The sequence below is a fragment of the Arvicola amphibius genome, chromosome 6, assembly GCF_903992535.2.
Source record: "Arvicola amphibius chromosome 6, mArvAmp1.2, whole genome shotgun sequence".
Classification (NCBI taxonomy): Eukaryota; Metazoa; Chordata; class Mammalia; order Rodentia; family Cricetidae; genus Arvicola; species Arvicola amphibius.
Window position 1 is genome coordinate 106115463 of NC_052052.2, and position 21761 is coordinate 106137223.

The following is a 21761-nucleotide window of genomic DNA, read 5'->3' on the forward strand; positions in this document are numbered from 1 at the left end:
ACCAACCTGACAATAAAATCCCCCAGGTTCAATGAGACCCTCTTTCCTAGGAGCTTCAGACATGACTGGAAACAATATTGGCACTGTTGGTGGTCAGTTAAGAGGCAGCAAGGTTGCCGCTGCTTGTCAGTTAGTTCTCTTGCTCTTTTACTTCAACGTACAGCTTTAGATTTAAAATGGTCGCTAAGAAAGCAGAGCAATAAATAAGTGTGTGCCAGAGTTACACATTCTGTCATCAGGGCAAACGGAACACAGCAGCTTCAAAAGGGTTATTCCACGTGGAGCAGACATTCTGGACAATCCTCCGCTGTGGTGTTACTCAACAGTAGCTAAGTGAGATGGAGAGGGTCTGAGGAGCCACCAGGCTGGCTTGCAAGGACAAAGAGGAATCCACCCATAGCCTGAGTCCTGGAAACCTTAGTGGGGGAGTTGGCCCATTCTTCCTAGAAGATTTTCTCCTGGAGGTACCCAAGGAAAGCAGGCAGCTCACAGGCTGACCCTGAAACTGTGTCTACTCAGGGATACATTTCTCTAAACCACAGTAGAAATCCTAACCCTCCCCATTCAAGGAATGCATGCTGCCCTGCTGATGTTCACATGGTCTCCTGGCGTTTGCGTTGGGATGCTCACAAAGAAACCAACTCTGAATTCGGGTAGCACTACCAAGTTCTGTAAGAGCGTGGCCATCACTTTGATACAATGTTACTTTGTTGTTTTAAAATATTTTAACTTTATTATTACTTTTATAGTATTATTCCAACAGACTGTTTAAAGGCAGTGATCACTAATACAGAACACACAGGGGCTAACGGTCAGCCAGGTTGCTCTCAGGACAAGGCCTGTGACGGCCAGGTCACTGACATGCACGTGGGTAGCGAGTACGCTGCTACCTTCATAGCTTGGGCTGCAAGAGAAGTGACGGAAAAGACAGGTACCACTGGGCCCGTGGAAGCTATTTAATAAATATCATCATCAAAAAATAATAAAAGGAAAAATAAACCCTCCAGAGTACATCCACCTTAGGTCAACTGAAAGCAAGCTAGTTTATTCAACCAAAAATCCAGGGAAAAGGAAAACATTAAAACCAAAAAAAAAAAAAAAAAAAAAAAAAAAAAAAGCAGTTCTTATCGCTAGCGGTAAATAAATTTATACAACAATTCAGTCTGTATAATATGATGAAATAAATCTACATCTTTTCTTATTTTGGTGCTTCTGAATTATACATACAGACAACAATTACAGGGACTAGTTCACAGAGCATGTAGGCCTAGACATGACATTCTTAAATCCTCACTGGCAACTGGTGAGATCTCACACTTGATTGCCCAGATCTGAAATTTCCTTTGCAAAGGCTCACAGCCTGGAACAGATGATTTGCCTACAACATTTTTTTTTCTTGGATTTTTTTTTCTTTTCTTTTTTTTTTTCTTTTTCATTTCTTTTTTCTTTTTTTTCTCTTTTTTTAATTTTTTTTAAATGCATCAAACAACTAAAGGGAAACAAAACTGACAGCGTGCCCATTTGGACATCGAGACTTAAGTTTCTTCTGTATCTCCCTCCATACTTTATTTGCCCTATATTCCTTAAAATTCTTGGCGTCCTTCATGCCTTTCTTACAGCTATCCAGGTACAATAAAGACTTCCTCAAATGTACAGTATTTCTTACAATATAAGTTATATGCAATGTTCAGCAATATTTCTCTTCACAGCACTAGAGACCCTGTTAAATAGGGACCATGAGTCTGAATGGCTTATTCACAAATGGGATCCGGATTCAGTGGTTGGAACACAGACACCACCGGCAGCTCCTTTGAAAAAAGAAGCAAACATGTTGCTTTCTGCCTTCAAAAACACAGATCTGTCGCTTTCGGGCTTCATGATACTGCTCCTGCAAAAACGCAAGTAGAAGGGGTCAGAGGGATGGATTCTTTGCGGACTCGGAAACTCCTCGTGCATATGGAGCAGGGCTCTCCCTCTCTACCCCATGGCGGTGACCATGCTGGAAGGATGGTGAGGTCCAAAGGAGAGGCCGGAGGGCGGGTGCATGGGCGTCGGTGTGGTCAGCATGTGACTGGAGTGGCTGAACGGGGAGATGTGACTCAAAGACGACATGTGTCTGGAGAGGGCGGCCGGGTTGAAGGAGCTGCTCTTGGGGAAGTCCTCCAGCGCGTCGTGCACCTTTTTGCACTTTTTGGATTTGCTAGACATCTTCCGATTTCGGGTCTGGATGCCTTCCTTCTTCATAGTCAGGGGTCTGTTAATCTAAACAAAGATCAATTTTTTTTTTTTTTTTTACTTTTTTGCTGCCTTTGAAATGGTACAGGTTTTTTGCACATGGGGCCTGCCACCTGCCCCAGGTCAGCAATGTGTTTCTGTGTTGGTTGCCTCTTCCTTAGCCCTGCCTGCTCCTTCCTTTTTTTTTTTTTTTTTTTTTTTTTTTTTTTTTCAGGGACCCAGGTACTGCAGGTCTCAGGGTACAGGGCTTCTGACTCAGCTGCCACAGAGACAGGGACTTCAAGCACAGCGCAACTAAGTTCATCAACATCCAGCTCAGGAAGCTGGCAAGTTCAGGCCCCATCTAGTAAGAGGATTGACAACAGTAACCTGTCTTCCTTCTTAAAATTTCCCTCAGATATTTACCAAGGGGACCGGCTTTGAGGCACCTTCGGGGGGGGGGGGGGGGGGGGGGAAGTGCCATTTTTGTTTTCTTGTTTCATGAATCTCTTCTGAGACTTGCCACATAGAGCAGGGAAGAGTCAAGCCTCCGGTGTTGAAATCCACCTTTCTTGGAAATCAGACTCCTGTACCTCTCTGCAAAGGTCTGTCTGCTACCCACCACCTGGCTTTTTCACAATGTGCTGTGCTCAAGAACCTTTCTTTCCCCTGGAATGTGTGTGTTCTGAGACTTTTGGAGGGAGGAATATTTTGGGGATGGAACTTGGGGCTTCACCCTGCTAGGTGCTGCATACACACTCCCGAAGCCTATGCTAAAGCAATGTGCACTTCCAGAGGATAACCCTGTGCCCTCAACAGCAAGCACGGTGATTGAGAGCTGCTGCTACTCCTAGCCTGCCTCTGCGCTTTGGACAGGAAAAGCAACTAAAAACAACCAATCAACCCAAAGTGTTTTGATAGCTTATAAGGAAACTCGCGGTCATAATTAAAAACCAAGAAAGCTTCAGAGAAAGATGCGAGACCCTACTCTGAAGATTTCTGGGCTTGCTTAGGAGTTCCAGGCTAGCCTGGGCTACTAGAAAGGCCCCACTGAGAGAAAAAGAACACTAGGCTTCGACACTTGAACATCCTTTTGGTTAAGTGATTAAGTGTCCTTTGAAAAGTCATATACTTTGGGGACCCAGAATCAAGAATGGGATTTTACGAGGCTAAGAGGCTTCTCTTCATGGAGAGCCAGCCAAGTCAATGTCAACGGCACACATCCACCGCAATGAATCAACTGCATATCTAGCCGTGTTCCCAGGGATACGACCAAGAATCTTGACAAGAGGCAACCAGGTCCCAATGCTGCCTGCCACACTAAAGGTAAACAGTCCCAGCCACCAGTGTTCTCAAGGGTGGATAAAAAGGCTGCCTTGGCTCCGTCTCTTCACTTCTCTGCCTCTGAGGCTAGAAATGACAGTTAAGGAAGAAAAGATCCAAATAGCCAAGAAGGACCAAGTTTTTGGATACAATAAGAACATGGCTTTCTGGTGCTGGCAGAGAAATACAGAGAGGAATACCCGAGGGAATACAGAGCCCCCCCCCCCCAACACTGGAGCCTCAGACCATATTTACCCCTCTAACAGGAAGAGGGGGTGAGGAGAAGCAAAAGAGTCAAAGCCAGAAAACTGTCTCAGGGCTCCTTCAGGTTGTCAGGAAGATAAAGATGCCGCCCACAGAGATGACAGGTATCCACTCCCACATCAGACCTTCCCTAAGATAATGTCTAGATACACCACTGTGTACACCAATCACTGGATGCACGTAGTCAGATATCTAAATATAATATCTAGTTACACCAATAGCTACATGGCCACAGATAGCTAGTCACAACACACCTAGATACGCTGATGCAGAGATAGGCAATCGTCTAAAGACCTAGATAAGAAGAGAGGAGCCCGTGGCACACATGTGCAGACACAGCATGGGCAGAAGAAATTACACGCCAAGAACATGGGCCTAGATTATTATCTCATTGTTAAACATACCTAAGCTGCCTCCTTGAATGAACCCATACTAAGCCAAAAGGCAGAAAAAGAAAAAAAAAAAAAAAGCACACACATGAGAATGAGGAAATTCCTCCCCCTCGCCCTAAGCTTGAAACAGCAGCACTTGGGGGCTGAAGCCGGGGCGCTGCTGGATCCAGGAAGGGGTGGATGCGTGCGCAATAGAGAAAAGTCAATAGGCTGAGAGGATGACTCAGCTCTACAGCATTTGACTCATGCTGAAGCTCCGGGTCTGTCCCTAGTTCTAGGGAAGAAACCATTATTCAAAAATACACACACATCTTTAGGTGAGAAACCAGCTTCATGCTCATCACTGTGAATTTAACAATTGGAGGTAGCTAATTTCCCATAATTTTGTAACTCCATTAAGGTGGTAAAGAAATGTAGACACTACCACTTACGGGGGGTGGGGGTGAGGATCTTGATGCCCTGTGAGGTCAGATAGTTAACTTTCCAAGTGTCCCGTCACTCCTGATACCCCAACTTCTGGAGAAATCAGCCTTGACTTCTACTTCGTTAGTGATGTTACCGTGCATGCCCTAGGTACACGCCTTTCTGAGTCATAGCTCCTTCAACTACAACTGAAATAAGAAGAGTCTTAGCCCTAGCGACATCACAGAGCTCACATGTCATGGACGTTCTTAGAGAGTTGGAAATTGTAGCTCAAAAAATAACCACATAGGCTGTGGGGATGCCTGGGAGAGCTAATAAATGCTAATGTTCCAGTCCCCACCAGATCGTAATCGCAAATCTTTCTAGCTGCTCTGCCCCGTGTTTGAAAGCAGGACTTGGTTTAATTGCTGATAGCCCCAGGAATGGGGGGGGGGGAAAACCAGCAGATCCCATTTAGGAAGCCTCTGGTTTCCTTATACTGGGCAACACCGAAAGAGACCGTGTCAAGAGATGTGAGCTTAGGATTCCTTTGGAATCTCAGAAACTTTATCCCATAAAGAGAGACAGAGAGAGACAGAAGGAGGAGGGAGGAAAGCTTCCTTGATTCCCAGGTGTTCCTGGGTAAAGTGACTTACTGCCAGAATAGCCCTAAGCAATAATTTCTGCTTTTTCCTCATTCCTTCCAGACTTTGCCAAAGGCAAAAGACACCACGAGAAGAGAGGTGGCTTTTGGTGTGTATGGGGTGGGGAGAGGGAAGGGGTGAGTTAGGATTAACTATACTACATTTGAGGATGTCTTCTGCTACATAGTGAGTTCGAGGACAGTCTAAGCAATATGAGACCTTGACTCAGAAAAAAAAAAGGTCAGGGTAAATGTAGCTAGACTCTGTTGATTGGCAATTATCGTTCTGCTAACAAGGTCCAGAAGGAAGAAGGAACCGTTTCTTTCCCCTAGTGTTCCAACCTCACTTCTCCCCTCAGCCATTTGCATGTGAACGCTGTTGGGACAAAGACATACAGGGAGCTCTTCAGATGCTTCAGTTCCTGCTTGTCACACAGAGGACCATCTGAAGTTCACAGCACAGGACAGCCAAGGCTCCCCCCTCGTCAGTAACCACAACTGTCCTATTTTGCTCAGAAATAGACAGCCACACTGCAGATTCATCTCTCTCCCTGTCTCCTGAAAGGGAGGTGCTCCCTGGCCCCACCCCATGCAAGGGAACATGGAAACAGAACTGGCCATTTCCTGTTTTGTTTTGTTTTGACACACGATCTCTATATGCAGCCCTGGCTGACCAAGAATTCAGTATGTAGACCAGGCTAGCCTGGAACCCACAACAATCTACCTGTAGTTGTCTTCTAAGCACTGAGATTAAAGGCATGTGCCACCTGACCCGATGATTAGAACTGATGATTTTTCTGTTTTTCAAGAAGATTTTTTTTTTTCCCCTTAAAACCTACACGGGCCCATGATACTTATCAGGTAAAAAAATGTCCAAAACATAGTAAGTGGGTAGTGGCAGTTTGCTTTTCCATCGTTGTTGTTGTTGTTTTTGAGACAGGATCTTGCTATGTAGCCCTGGTTGGCCCAGTACTAGTTATATGTAGGCCATGGCAGCCTCTATCTCATGGTAGTCCTCCTGCTCAGCCTTCTAAGTGTCAAGATTATGGGTGTGTTACCAAACCCGGGTTCCTTCTCTATCTCTAACCCCTTCTGTCTCAGCAAAAATGTAATCAAAACTATGTAGTTTTGTGGTGATACTCGTCTGTAATCCTAGCACTCTGGAAGAAGTGGATCCGGAGTCAAAGGCCAGCCAGGCCCCTCTACATGTAGAATGCAAAGCTAGCCTTGGCTATAATAAAACAGGTGTCTCAGAAACCCAAGAATTACAAATAATAAACTCAGTCCTACTGTGTTGATTTCTGAACCAGTCGCTTAGTTCCAAAGAGACTGACGGTAACCCATCAGAAATCTGGATGCTGATGCCGTTCCCACGTTCTGTACAGGAGAGCCACCACCCCGCTGGGTCCAGTCCCACTTACATTGTGCAGCTTGTAGTAGAGCCCACAGGCATTGCAGACGGGGTCCCCGTTAGCGTTCCTCCTCCAGAGCGTGGTGGTGGTGGTCTGACAATTCGCACAGGAGGTCCCTGCTCTCCTTGCTGCTGACTGGGGGTGGGGAGAGAGGAGAGGATGAAATCAGAACGAACAGTAAATGTGTTGGTGGAGCTACAGAAACAGGCGTGGAGGCAAAAAAAAAAAAAAAAAGATACTGAAATCAAAACTAGCAAGTGGGCCACATGAAAGCCATAAAGATCCTAGATCGTCCTTGAGAAGAAAAATGCAGCCAATCCAGTGTTTAGGAGTTGGCGGGACCTCAGCAGGCACCCTGCATGTAGAACGGGAGAGAAGCGGGATGCCGATGCCACCTCCTTGGGAACATCACCCCCTCCCTCCATCCCCATGAAGTACACCACAGAGTTCATTTTTAAGGCGACAATTTCCAATTAGCCCGGCTAAATTTGGTCCCAAGATCTTAGTCATTCCCAGTCATCTTGCCCAGGCCACAAGAGTTCTTTTTCAGAAAAGATTCACCAAAACTATTGATCTGTTCATCAGCTGTTGGCTTTCTGGGCACATGAACAGCAAAATGAAAGGAAACCTGAGCTAAGAAACCCCTTGCTAGACTTCCCAAGTCAGGAAAGGTTGAACTAGCTGGGCATAGTAGTGGTTGTTTAGAAATCTAGACATGAGGTTGGGGCAGGAGGATTACTGGGGATAGACATCAGGAGAAGGGAGAAAATGGGAATAAGATATGCTAGTACAGAGGTATGAAGATAGCCTGGGGAAACCCATACTTTGTACGCTAAGCTAAAAACTGAATTTATTATATATAGACTGATAACTACGGATATTTTAAAAGACTTAAAAATACAAAAGACTCGGGGTACCATAATTTAGGAAGAGGACATCTTGAGTTAAGACCCTGCCCAGTCGCCCTGCAACCTTTCCATGCCCGCCTGACACTATCAGACTTGGCCCATCACTTAGGACTCCTAGGACAGCCACACTGGATATCTTTAGGTAGGTAGCCATCGTACAATGAGGCAATCCAAAAAAGAAAAAAAGAGACTCTGACTATTTAGTAGGGATCCTGGACACCACCTGCCCACCTGGCTCAAGTCTCACACCTCCTGTGTGAAGTTCAGCGTTTCCTATTTGCTGTTCTCTAGGGGAGCGTGCAGGCATCATAGGCCAAATATCAGCCTCATCTTGAATTTTAATTGAAGGCTCACTCACCACTGTAATTCCTGCACTCGAAAACTTGCAAGATTGCCACCAACTTGAGGCCAGCTTGGGCTACGTACACAAGGCGTTTCAGGACAGTGTGGGCTACAGAGGTGAATCTTGACTCAAAAATTAAATGTAAATGTCCTTAGTTCTGCTTTCATTTTCTTTAACAGGGAGAGATTTCTTTTACCTTTGTGTATTTGAACTTATTAGGCAGCTTTTCTATGCACATACTTTTTTAATGAAAAATTAAAGTCAAAACTTTTGAAAGAAAATGGAACTTTGGGCCATCAAAAAGGCTCGCAGGAAAAGACACTTACAACCAAGACTGACCAGATCCCAAGAACCCACGTGGTGGAAGGAAAAAAACCAAGTTTCATTTTGATCTACACACACACACACACACACATACAAAATCAAAATAAAATGGAGCTGTCACTTCTAAAATACTCTTCCTGACCTTGAATAGAAAATGTTAACTCAAAAATGAGTCTGGCTCCTGAGCTCAAAATTAATAGTGAAAATCAGAAGATAAGAATCATCTGGTATAGAAGCTGGAGATTCAGCTCAGTGAGTTTAACAAAGCAAAGGCCCAGGCTGGATCCTTAGCCCCCCCCCCCAAAAAAAGGCAAAAAAAAGCAGGAAAGGAGGAAGCAGGGGGAAAGGGAGAGAGGGAGAAGAAAAAGGGGAGGAAAGAAGGAAGAAGAAAGAAAAATGGATTCTGGTACGATTTTAAGAACACAAAGTAAAACCTGTGCGCCCCTGGCTTTCTCTCTAGCAAGTCCAAAGCTGCAGCAAACACTCAGAGGTGCACTGGGAAACCCAGCAGACAGAGCCCTTCCTTCTAAAGTCCCTAGGCTGACCCACAGATCTGCTCCTGCGGCCTTAAATAGGGAGCGCAGACTTTTTTTCTTGTCTTCTTTTTCCTTTTATTATGTATTTATTTATTGTAGTAATTCTCTTAGGGATGGTAAGGAAGTGAAATTGAGAACAGCCCTTGTCTAGCACCATGCAGAAGGTGCTGCTTTCGTGCTGCCCATTCTAAAACTAAATCACCAAGGCCCGAGAGCATTGGTGCTGATTCTGGAGCCTTTGGCCACCTGCCTTTGCGAAATGTGATCATTTACTACTTAAATAACGATTTCCCCTCAAGTGTTCTCTGGAAGAAAGTCCCACTGAAAACCAGCGCCTAATGATTTGTGACAATTATGTTACATGTGATTACTGTCACCGTCCTATTTCAGGAGAAATATTCAGAGCAAGTCCGACAGCGTCCACCCAGGTGACCAGCTTTCCCAGTTCAATAATTTTGAATGTATAATGTAAATACATAGGCCAATTAATACAATGAGTGCTCTAACGAAAGAATTCAGTGCATACATAAATAATCCTTTGCAGGAGATTGTAAAGATCATAAACACACATGTGTGCCAGATAGGTTTCTGGTAAGACAGAGAGCTTATGCAAAATTAACAGAATTGCCCAGAACCACGCTGCTGGGCTCCATGGCCCGGACGTCAATAAGTCTTTCAATAAGGCAAGCAGCTCATCCTGTTCTAGTTGTAAGACATAAGAGAATTCTGAAATACTAGTAGGAAGGAAAGCCATCGGTCCTAACATCTCATGGAGAAGCAAGCGATATGACGGGCTAGGTGTGTGTCTGCAAATATGCGAAACAAAACCAGCAAGCTGGAAAGGCCAAGCCGAAGTGAAAGTCAGGAAGCATGAGGAAGAAGAAAACATGGCTCCAGCGTCCTCAGCAGACATAAACCTAGGTGTCTACACCCCAGCATGAAAGTAAGAGAAGGAGAGAAAAGAAAGCAGAAGGTTCCAGGTGTTTAGGCGCAGACTGTACCTAAAGGAGGAGGGCGGAAAGCTGGTGTGGTGGTTCAGAGGGTCAAGGGGCTTTGCCAGCAAGTCTGATGACCCGAGTTCACTCCCCAGAACTCGGGGGGTGGAGAGCCCTGACTCTTCCTGAGAGCTATCTGCTGACTTCGATGTGCACACAGTAGCAACGCAGCACACACCACAAACGTAAACTGAGAAAAGAGGAAGAGGAATTTTTCCGTATCTCCATGTAGCACAGGAATTGTAATGGGATTGAAAATATCAATACCCCCTCTGGGTGGGATGATTAACACTGACAGCTTAAATTGTGACAGCCCATGCACTCTAGAATTAAAATCATTTATTACTCAGAGTTTCACAGACTTCCTATGTAAGGTGAGTGAAGGCAGACCTATATAAAATACAGAGTCCTCCCCTGTGTTCTCTGTACAGACAGGAGAAAATGCCAGATAAATTCTCCTTCAACCAGCAGAAAACTATGAGACTTTTCAGATCTTTATAATCTCTTTGTCCTTAGTTTAAAACCAAAAACTCTAACTGTACCATGATATATTTCAACAAGAAGTTTTGTTGTTGGGTTTGTGTTTTTTTCTTTCTTTCACCAAGGCTGGGTTCTGAATGATTCACGGCATTCTTTTGTGGTGTGATCACACTCATTCTGAGCTAACACCTCCAGCCATTTTTTTTCCTTTCTTTCTTTTCTTTTCTTTTTTAGTGCTTCTTGTTCTGATCCATCTAAACATCTTGATGTTTAAGTTGGAGAAGCTGGGTTGTTATGAGTTATCTCTAGCACCCAGATATCCGGCAGCGTGTTCCTAGGAAGTTAGCTTTGCACAGAAAAGAAAGGGGAAAAAAAAAAAAAACCAAGAAAAACTTAAACTGCATGGGGAGGGGGTGGTGAGGTAGAGAAAAGGGCAAAGATCAGATAGAACGATGCCTAGAGATCTGAGATTGAAAAAAAATTAAAGTCATGTGGACACTTCCACCCTTAGAAAGTGTTCCTTTTTCTAAAGACGACGTAAAAGGTGCTAAACTGACTGCTGTCTGCACTGCTGTCTGTCTGCAGTGCTGTCTAGCAGGGAAGACAGTGCTGTAAGGAAGGAGTAGTGGGGGGATCACTTCTGCTCGATTTTTGCTCTTGCCCCCCCACCTTAGAATCTGCAAGGAGAAATTCTTCCCCTCCACTTGGTGAATTTCGGCATTTTGATATCGCCTATGCGTAGTTGGCCCCTGACAACTACTCTTATTGTCTTATATACAATCACTGCTCCACCCGGCCCAAGGTTTCAGAGTCAAGTTTACAAACAACCACCTCCTGTTTGCTTCCTTTATAAATGCTCAATAGTTCAAGGTTTTCTCAAGTATTCCTAATAACCAAAAAGCTCAAGAAATAAAAGAAAGTGTGTGTGGTGGGAGCCGGAAATTATTGCCCTATGGATAGTTTGTTCGAAATAAATAAATAATAAAACCAAAGGTTAGATGAGACCACGAGTCAAGACAGGAATCACAAAACTCCCCCGAAGGAATCACCTTTACTAAGTCCTCAAAGTCTCAGATCAAGAAGCAGAAAAATACCAAGGGCTGAGTCTGAAAGTCGCTTACTTCAGGCATCAATTCCATTGCCCAGGCCACCTTCAAACTCTACACATGACTGAGGCTGGCCTTGAACTCCGATCTTGTGGGTACACCTCCTAAATTCTGGGCTTACAGGAGTGCACTACCATACCACGAAGTCCTATTCGTCTTAAAGTACTGACACCAGAGGGTCAGTCCCACTTCTGCATCTGACACTGCCTCCCCGGAGCCTTCTACTGCTCCCAGGGTAGGGTTCTAAGTGGTGCCTGGGATATTCCATTCCCACGTTAAATTTCTGTTTATGACACAATTGGCACAGTCGTCCTGCCATTGCTAAGCTTAGTTACTCTATGGGGAATAAGTTTCAGGTGTGACAGCAATAAGTTAGTAGCCTTAACGTTTAAGAAGTGAAACAGGAAAAACAGTACAGAATTTTTTCTGTGTCTAATTTGAAAAAAATCAGAGGAAAAGGGGAATGGGGGGGGGAATAAAAAGAAGAAAGAGGAGAAAAAGAAAGGAGAGAAAACTGTCCTAAGCACGCTGATGTGGCTCTGAACTACCAATTTCCCGCAGAAAGCCATCCTTCCCAGAGACAACATGGAAAACACCAAACAGTGACATGAATTCAGTCCTTCCAAGAACTCACCAGCCTTCGCTTGGGCTTGATAAGGGGCCGGTTCTGTCCGTTCATCTTATGGTACAGTCCGCAGGCATTGCAAAGGTAGTGCCCAGTTCCATCTCGCCGCCACAGTGGGGTGGAGGTTGCCCCACAGTTCACACACTCCCGGCCTTCTGAAAACAAGATAACAGATAAGCCACTTATGGAAGGGAAGCATACAAACAGGAGATAACATTTGGAATTATGAGGGAGGGTCTGTGAAATTCCTCTGCGAGAAAAGGCACGCGCCACCGAGCCTGAGGACCTCAGTACCATCCCTGAGACCCCACACGATGTAAGAAGAGAATTAACCCCCAGAAGCTGTTATCCATCCTCCACATATGCCCTGACACACACACACACACACGGACGCATGCACGCACACGCGCACGCACACACACTCCACACTGAAATTAGAAGGGAAAATAAAACAAAAACATTATTTGCAAACTCATCTGGGCAGGGAAACTGTTCATTCCAGCTCCAAAGTGCTCCGAAGTTCTGACTCTGTGTGACAGAACCCTACTGTTACAGATAGACTTCAGGTGAGTAGAATAGCAGACCCTTGACTTTAACATCTCCCACTTGGTGAGGAAGATAGAGCCAAAAGGAAGGAAGGAGACCTTCAAACATTTCCCTAAGAACACGCTGAGTGCGGAACACTCGGGCCACAAGCAAAAGACTTCTTTCATTTTCCTCAGAAGGAAAAGTCAATGAAGCAAGGAATGGGAACCCAGTTGGTCCCCGGGCTGTCTGTATAGATTGACTCAATAATGAAGATTAGGATGGGGAGAAAGGAAAGATTAATCGATAGATAAACAGATAATAGATGGATTATAGATTGATCAATTGGATGATGATTGATTGAGTAGCTAGAACTTCACATTTTTTTTTACTTCCAATAAAACTGTAAGTGCCCCTAGTTGCAAAGTCATCAATTAAGGCCCAGCAAGACTGACTCAACCTCTTATTCTCAGAGCCTCTCCTTCAGAAAACACCACCTTTCCTGGAGCTTTTCAGGTGCTAGGAGAAGAACTGGAGCTAGACTCTGTCCCCAGCCTGGCCAGCCAAGGGCTGATGGAAGGAAACACAGTGGAAGCCTTCAGGCAGGCAATCTGCAAGGGGGAAAAGCCAAAAGAAGAAAGGGCCGCAAGGATAGAATGAAGGTCAGACAAAGATTGAGAGAAGAGGAGGGGAGGATGTTGCCCCACTCATTAACTGGGGCCCAACTGCAGTTTCTCTCTCTTTTTTCCAAAACCACAAATAAACAAACAGAAAAACCAGCCCAGCCAGGTTTGTTCACTCCCAGAACCAGGGCTGAATCAGGACAGGGACCTACTTCCAGAAAGTTCCTCAGTAGAAAGTGGACAGAGAGACTTCTTTGCAACTTCTGAAAGTGGGAAAGATCCCTTCTAGAAGAACCTCTTCCATTTTGGGGAGTATGGAGAAACACACTAGCATTCTTGGTTCCTCTGGTCAAGGAGGAAGTGGCGAGCCCAATCCCCTGTGGTAACAGGCAGCTCAGCCAGGCTACCACAGAGGTGGGTCAAGGTAATGAAAGGGAGACTCTCAGGGCAGATGGGGCAGTGAAGAACAGCCCTAAATTTCTTTGAGGGGTTGAAACTATAGTTCCAAAGTAGAGCATTTGCCCAGCATGTGTAAGGCACCTGGCTTGACCCTCAGCACTTAAAAGGGGATCCCTTTGTCTTGAGAGATTAATCAATGACAAACGAAGTAAAGGAAGAAACTCCAGAGGAGCGATTGGGAATTCTGACTTCCCAGGAAAGGAACAAAGTCTACCTTGATAGACAAAAGACCTAATGATTTTTGGAAAGCCCCAGGTCAAAACCAAAGGAACAGGGGGGTGTTCACACCTGTGGACTTGCCACCTTCTCCAGGGACAAATTCTTTCAAGTTATCACCACCACAATGTAACTCCAACCCTCTCTAACAGTGCTCAGAAAACCATGAGAGACATGACGTTTTCCATTACTAAGGGGCCGTGTGTAAACTTGCTTTTTCAAAACTGATTTGAACAGAGAATTTTTTTTCCCCATCCAGATTACAAAAAATAAAAAGGCTTTTAGCACGGGGTCTGCAGAGAACTCTCTCCTGGTGTCTAGAGTCTCTGGGACTAGATATAAAATTGCTATACATACAGCCAAGGATACATTCATAGGATCTCTGTTAACCTTTCTTGATTCTCCTCAAAGGTTCTAGAAGGTACTCAGACAATTTTCATGTAGGGCCAGTCTCTAATGGGAAATGGCCAATGGATGTGAGGAAGTTGAAGGGATGAGCAGGCGGGCAAAGAGATACCAGCCATAGAGCTGGCCAGGAGGCCTTGCTGTTTCTGCTTCCCGAGTGTCTATTGCTTCCACAGCCCAAATGCTGCAAGTGAGTATGGGCCACAGCCCAGCCAAGGCCTGCTTTTTATCCTGTCTGTACAGGGGTCGCTTAGGTCCCTTTCCCTGTGTAAGCACTGGGCAGAAAGACGGAAGCTCGCTGCTAACATGTTCCCTGCATCAGGGACAGCAGAAGGGTAGCAAGCAGCCACCCTGAGCAGGGCGAATGCCTAGGCACCCTGATGCTAAGGGGATCTCCCAGCCTGTGGCCAGGCTGATTTCCTTTTCTTTGTCAGGTAGGAGGGAGGAAGACAGCTTCCTTTCAGAGGGCCCTTGAAAGCAGAGTGACTAGTTGGTTGCTCTCAGGCAGAGCCCTGCACACTAGAGCAATTTTCTGTCTTGATTCACTCCACAATTTTTCGACTGCCTTGCGTGGGCTTTGCTCTTCTTGTTTCTCCCTGACTCTACCGTGACTTCAGCACACAGCCAATTTTCCTAATGGAGGGCCTGACTCCTGCCTTCTGTCTTCCTCTTGCCTCTCCCCCTGTCTGCTGTGAGCTGCCAGGCAGACACCTCTCTAAGGTGACAAGAACCACAGAGCTGTGAGGCCTCTTGACATTCAACAGCCATTTTCAAATGTCCCTTGGGCTTCGGACTGAAAGCCTGAAACTGGGCTGCATAGGAGCAGAAGGCCGGTAAGCTATTTTTCTCAGGAAAGTGGAAGGAGGTACCCATATCCAAAAAGTGATCTGGGAAACTGAGAAAAATGACCCTTTAGGGAAAAATAAAAGCAACAGCAACAGCTTTGTCTTTTGTTCACAAAGATAGATACCAGACCGAAAGCAAAGACATCAAGAAAGCAATGCAGGCCCAGACCACAGCCTCAAACGTTTCTCCAAAGGACAGCAATAACCCTGACCTGTATCTCTTTTCTGTCTCATCCAATAAATGCATCTGCAAAGAGGAAAGAGAAGGGAATGGGGAGAAGAGGAAGGACAGGAGAAGAGGGAAGGGAAGGAAAGGGAAATAAGAGAGCACCCTCTACAAGAATTCCCACTCGGCCACTCTCTGCATACTAAGTGCTTCTAGAAACTTCCCTCTATACTCCCCAAAAGTCCCAGGTCCTTTGCGGGCCAGGTATGCCACTCTTGGTTTTTAGGACTGTGAGAAAGGAGTGAGAAGGGGGAAGTGCAAAGCCAAATTTCACCCCTTCAAACCTAAACAAACAAACAAACAACAAACAACTGGGAACATTGGGTACTCCTGGCTCTGGGTTAGAGAAAACCTGCTTCTCCCACCCCCTCCACCCCCACCAGCTTAAGGAAAGAGATGAGAGAAAGAAACAGATCAAACCAAGAACAAAACGTGTGCAAACCTAAGGGGATGAAGAAGAAGCGTGGAAATGAGGGCACAGAAATGAGAGTCTTCTGGAAAGTCAGAGTCCCCTCCCCCCACAGCCACCACACTGGCCTCAGCGCCCAGGCGCTTCCCTGACCTCAGAGCCCCACCAGTACAGAGAATTTTTGTTTTGCTTTGTTTTTAAACCCCATTGCAACCTCAAAACACACAGGCGTCGATCCTTGATTTCAGCCCTCCAGTAGCACATTAGGAGGCAACCCGTCCTTTCGCCTCTCTCTAGTCCGGCGCCCTCACTCCGCACCAGCCCAGCTCTTGCCCGGGCACCTTAGCAGACCACATTGCCCCTCAGCTCTCTCTTCCTCTAGCTTTCTTTTTGACTCTACCAACGAGCTTACCTCCCTTCTCCCTCCTGCCTACTTTCATGTACTGAGCATGCAGGTCTGAGTTTTTCTGTCAGCCTAACCGCATCCGGACTCTATTAAAGTTCCTGGCCCAGGATAAACAATGCAACTGTCGCGTGCAGCCGTCTGAAAATAATTGGATTAGCTAAAACATATCAACTAAATAGAGACAGTCCTGCTCAGGCAGTCAGAGTGAATGTCACCCTGGGAAAAAAAAGAGAGAGAGAGAAAAGAAAAAGAAAAAGAAAGGAAGAAAGAGAGAGAAGCAAACCCTGAAAAGTGGTCTCCTGGTCACTGGGCTCCAGGCACCATGCCTCTGAAGTCTTCCTAACCTAAGCTCGGTCTGAAGACTGCTCATCCAGCCTGCCCTTCATAGGCAACTTTTTAACCGTAGTTTTTTTTTTTTTTTTTTTCCTTAATGCAATCTGTGTAGCTGGAGTGGCCCACTCTGACATGAGCACACCTTCAGAGACATAACAGTCTTCACAAAATCCCTTCTGAAAACACACCGGTCACACTACACTCCCTGGTGACTGCAATGCTTTGTGTAGCCACACACTGAGAATGAATTTGTCTTACTTCTAAAGCAAAGAAAAACGCTGCCTATACATGCGTCCCTGCAATGGCTTAGATAGAATAAATCTCTCCGGGTGCTGGAAAACACAGTTGGCTTTTGAGGGGCAGGGGAGGTGCAGAGGAAGCGGAAGCGCGCACCTGCAGAATCTGTTTCAGCCTTTCTATCTATCACACCTGGCTTCCAATCAGTTCTAGGAATTGGAGGTCCGAAGTGAGCACTGAGTGCTCAAAAAGACACTGTGGGTAACCGACTGGGAGAAGGGGTGCTTGATGGTCCTTTCCACTCTGCAGCCCACTAGGGAGCCACCTCCTGCCCTCAGAAGTTCAGCTAAGAAGAGTCCCTCTTTCATGGGAAGCCTGCTGGTTTTACTAAGTGTCTGCCTCCTTCCCCAGTGACACAGACAACGCTTTATTTATATGTATCTCTATAAAGGACAGTCCTTGGCTATAGCCCCAGTGACCCTCTCTGAGCAGAGGGAAGAGGAGCAGTCCGACTGACAGAGGCCAAAGGGGTCATAGAAGGGACCTGTGTTTGTTTAGGTTGGAGGAGGTTTCGTTTTAGCTTTTAAACACTACAGATTTATTCCTGGGGCCTTCCATTTGGTCTTGGAAGCTAGCTGTAGAATCCAGAAGTCCCTCAGCAGGCAGGAGGAAGGGGTATCCATTTGTTTGTGTTAGTCTTTTTCCTTTCCCAGCTCACTGGGATGGGGAGGGTGGTGGGGGTTACAAGCAGATCACACTTCCCCTCAGCAGCCTAAATCAGCACGAGTTAAGACACCACATTCTTCCCAGGCTGGAAGAATGGACGATCTCTGAAGTGCTGGGTAATACCTGTAGGCCTCCCAGAGACTTCCCCCCCCCCCCCTCTTTTTTTTAAAGGGAAGAAAGACCCTTTTTTGCCTTGACCTGGATGTAGAGGAAGTAGGAGGGAGAAAAAAAAGATTCCCAAGGGTGGAGGCGGCGCTTACCTGTGCTGGATCGTGCCTTGGGCCTCGACTTACACCCGAACCCGGTAGGGGATCCTCCCAGCAGGCTGCTGGGTGGGAAGAGTCCGGAGCTGTACTCGGGCACGTAGGGCGGATAGGTGGTGATGGGATGGTGGGCTGAGGACGAGGCCCCTCCCAGGGTGGTCATACTGCCTCGGGAGTGGGACGTCTCCAGCTTCATGCTATCCGGCAGCGGCACCTGATACTTGAGGCACTCTTTCTCATCTTGCCTGGTGGAGCCTGCCGATCCTGGGGTGGACAGCGACGGGTCTGGGGAGACGTCCTTCGGAGGGGTGGGCGGGAAGGTGAAGAGATGCGGACTGGAGTGGCCTGCGGCCAGAGAAGAGGATGAAGCAGGAGGGTAGACGGACAGCGGCCCCGGGGAGCCGTGGTGGATGGACGTCTTGGAGAAGGGGCTGAGGTTCCAGGGCGAGGCAGTGTGGTGGCTGCTCAGGGCTTTGCCGCCATCCAGCCAGGGCAGGGATCCGTGCAGCAGAGGTGGGCGGCATACCTGGCTCCCTGCGACGCCAGCGATGACAGGGAAAAGAAGAACAGAGAAGAGGACCTCATTGAAAGCTGCTCACAAACACACCTGGAGGGTCTATCCCTGGCGCCCCCAACCTCCCAGTCAGCAAATCTCCAGGCCCAACCGAGCAAGAGCGCTCAAACCTACTCTAATTTCTGTGGTTCCAGGAGTACCGGGCCCACGCGCCCCCCGAAGTGGAAACAGACCCTGTCCACACCCATCATCAAATCTAAAACGAAAGGCCTGCTCCTAAAATACTCCAGAGGAGTTGTAAGGACGCGGAGAAAGGTTCCACGCTTATTTGTCCTGTCCAAATTCGCAGTCTAAACCAGATTTCCTGGGGTCTCTCTCTAGAACCTGCCTTGATTTATTGGTTTCTTTCAATGGCCCTGATGCTCCCACCTCAGACTTAATCCCAGCCAGGCTGATAAGAGAGTCAGCATGAGTGATGAGGCCGAAGGATGAAGCGGGGGGCCACACCACTCTGCAGCCCTAGGGAGAGGCCCAGCTCCCAACACCCAAAGCAAGGAAGGCAGGGTGTATTTGAGAGTTAATTTAGGAAAGTTCAGTGCTCGCTTAGAACTGGCAAAGCTGCTTCCAAAAGGCCTGAAATGGAAAACTGCAGAAACATTTTAATTGTCCAAAACCGTGAAGGATTTTCCTCCCTAATTTTCCTTCGCCCTTCCAAATCTTATAGGAAAAGAAGAGAAAACAATTCCCCTCCCCGGCCCTTGAGCCTTTTCTAGTCACCAGGGCAGTATGTGAATTTTCACCTGAGACACAAAATTCCAGTTTATGTGTGTCTTTTAAGCCAAGGATGACTCATCTACAGAAGTTTAGCTTTCACTTAAAATACACCATTTTGAGGCGTTCCTATGTTATCCAGGTCCAAACTTTCTGCTAGGGGAAACTTTACATTGCAAGTGCAAATCTACACTCTTATTGCTCTTTCAGCCCTGTATGCCTCACCATTTGACAGTCTTGTCAGCCATTAAGAGCAATAATGAAACTAAAATCTTAAGCTAGAGGAAGGGGAGGGGAGTCAAAAGAGATGGAGAATTCTCTTGAGCGCCAAGGGTTAAGGTTCTTTTTTGATGCAGGAAGTAGTATAGTAAATAACATTAGGTCTGATCTACCTCATTTCCACTCAACTGCTAATCTGCACACAACCAGAGCAAAGAGCGCCGCATCCGCAGAAATGACTGTTTAAGACCTGGAGGCTGTGAGGCAGAGGACGCCTGCTGCCAGAGGGGCCGTGAAAACGGCGCCAAGGCTAGCTCAGGGTAGGGAGACCTGAGCAGGCGCAGCTGACTGAGAAAGCCACCCGGTTTCCTCCCTTCAATGTGTTGCTCCTCTGAGCACAATCTTACAGCTGGGAAGTGTTAAGGGTCCCCTGTCCCAACCACACAAGGCTGGGTTTCTTCCTTTCTTTTTTTCTTTTTTAAACATCTCCCCTAAACTTCTCAAGGTAAATGGTTTGGGGGAGGCAACTGGAAACTCTCCTACTTAAAAAGAAACTTCGGTGTATCCTAAATATCTTTGAGGAGCCCATAGGAACTACGGTAGGCCAGAGGAGAAAATAAAGCCAGGGTTGCTGGCAATTAAGCAATCTAAAGCAAAAACGTAGGAAAATTCTGTGTAGCAGGAGTCTAAGCAAACCTGACTTCTCTTCAACTTAAAGCTTCTACCCCTTTTTTACCGTGTCAATAACCAGATTCTCTTCCTTAAGCCACCAGTAGGTAGGAAACCTGCCTAAAACTCAAATGCACTAGTTTTGGGGGAAAGGCAAAGAAAGTAGAAATAAATACATGTGTTTGGGCTTTTCTGAAAAATACAAAAATTAAATTGTTTCAAATTGCAAGGCTCTGGCGAAAGACCCCTTCCACTAGATAGCTAAAATCTGGAAGCCCTTCAGAGGAGCCCAGTTCCAGGCCGGCTTGGCCAGCGCTGGTGCCTAGCCTGAAAGGCTCCGCGCGCTGCTCTGCGCGTGCAGCGTGCAGGCACAGCTTGAGATGTCCCCTGCTGCAAAATCTACAACCAACCGCCTGAGGACCAGGGCTGCGTCTAGGGGCCTGCCAGGTGAGTGCCTGGCCCAAAGGACACCCGCAAAGAGAGGCGCCTGCAGCGTACTTTTAAAAAACACTCTCCAAAGAGCAACACTGCTTCCTCGCCCATTTCCGGGCCCCAATTTTTTTTAAATGAACTAGTGACACACTTAAGGGCTTTTGCTTGCTCTGCCCAGCCTGAGTCTCTGGCGGTCTCCCGGACCCAGGAAAATAGGAGCGGACAGAGTGGCTTCCTGGACCCAGGTGAACTCACCGTGGTGGGTCGGAGGATACCTCTGCACGGTAGCCCTGACCGAGTTTCCGTAGTAGGACGGGACGTGGTTGCCTTGACCATCGATGTTAAAAAGTACGTCCACCTCTTCCGTCAGGGGGTACTGAGCCGGGTCCATGTACGAGTGGCCGAGGCCCGGGTGGTGCGTGTCCGGGTGCTGCCCGTTGAGAACCGCAGGGTGGTGGTGGCTCACCCAGCGCGGCTGGTCCGCAGTCACCTCCATGTCCTCGGCTGTGCTCGCGCCCTCTCGCCGGGCCCGGAACCCTCGCGGATAGAGGGAGGGCTGTCGGCCTGGGAGGTCCGCGGACTCCTGCCGTCGGAAGCCCAGTAGAGGGGTCGTTTAATGCTTTGTTTGTAGTGAAGTGGGTAGGAAAGGTGAGCAAAAAAGAGGATTTAAGGGGGAAAGAAAAATCTTTGTGGGATAGTTTGACAAAAAGAAAAACAAAAGAAAATGGAAGAGAGGGAGGAAGGAAGAGGGAGCCCCCCTCCCTTAAAAAAGTAGAAGCGGCGGAATAAAGATGCCAAATGAAAAAAATAAAAATAAAAATAAAAAAGGGATGAGGAAGAAAGGACGCTGCAATCCAAGTGTGGCCACACTGCACCCTGGTTCCTCGGCGCTCAGAGACGGTTGCTCCTCCGGTCACCTGCAAAAGAGAGAAGAGTAGAGCTGGATGAGCTGTAAGTACTTTAAACACCTGAAATTCTGCAGGGCGCTAGGTCTCCTCGAGCTTCCCGCAGGGCCGGCTCACCCAGGACGTGCACACGCACGCGAAGACCCGGCGGGAGAGGAAGCCAAGCTCCCCAGCACATCTCGCAGGAGCCCGGGACTGACTAAGCAATTAAAACTTTAGGGACAAGTCCTCCCTGGAGGACACCGGCCCCCGGATCTTTCCTACCACTACAAATCCTCCAAAGGAAGAAAGCTGAGCTTTAAGTTTAGAGAGGGGGAAAAATCCCTCCACTTAGAGGGAGGGGAATTTAAAAAAAAAAAAAAAAGTCACAATACCGACCTGAGTAGCAAGGAGCAGAGAGGAGGAGGAGGCGTGTGACCTGCCCGGTCAGATTGCGTAGCTCTCTATGTCTCGCTCTCTCAGTCTCCCTCTCTCTCTCTTTCTCTCTCTTTCTCTTCCTCTCCCTCTCTCAGAATTTTTTTTTTTTTACAGGGAATGCATTCTTTCTGAAAGTATCAAGACGGCGCCAGGCAGCTCAGTGTTCGCAGACAGCTGTGGCGCGACGCAACTTA

The 21761-nt window shown here is 47.0% G+C and overlaps 1 protein-coding gene across 4 annotated transcripts; it reads right to left on the bottom strand.

Annotated features, from left to right (window-relative positions):
• Positions 1 to 1569: 1569 nt before the first annotated feature.
• Positions 1570 to 20806, bottom strand: Gata3 (GATA binding protein 3). Of its 4 annotated transcripts, none has more exons than XM_038334710.1 (5): positions 20501 to 20806; positions 17638 to 18174; positions 11977 to 12119; positions 6660 to 6785; positions 1570 to 2262 (listed from the first exon to the last, which is right to left on the bottom strand). In XM_038334710.1, the coding sequence occupies exons 1-5, from the start codon at positions 20739 to 20741 to the stop codon at positions 1978 to 1980; spliced, it is 1332 nt and encodes a 443-aa protein (XP_038190638.1). In that variant the 5' UTR covers positions 20742 to 20806; the 3' UTR covers positions 1570 to 1977. The 4 variants fall into 4 exon arrangements, with proteins under 4 accessions (XP_038190638.1, XP_038190637.1, XP_038190640.1 ...); XM_038334709.1 differs by having other exon boundaries at positions 11977 to 12122; XM_038334712.1 differs by having other exon boundaries at positions 2099 to 2254.
• Between the last annotated feature and the right edge of the window lie 955 nt (positions 20807 to 21761).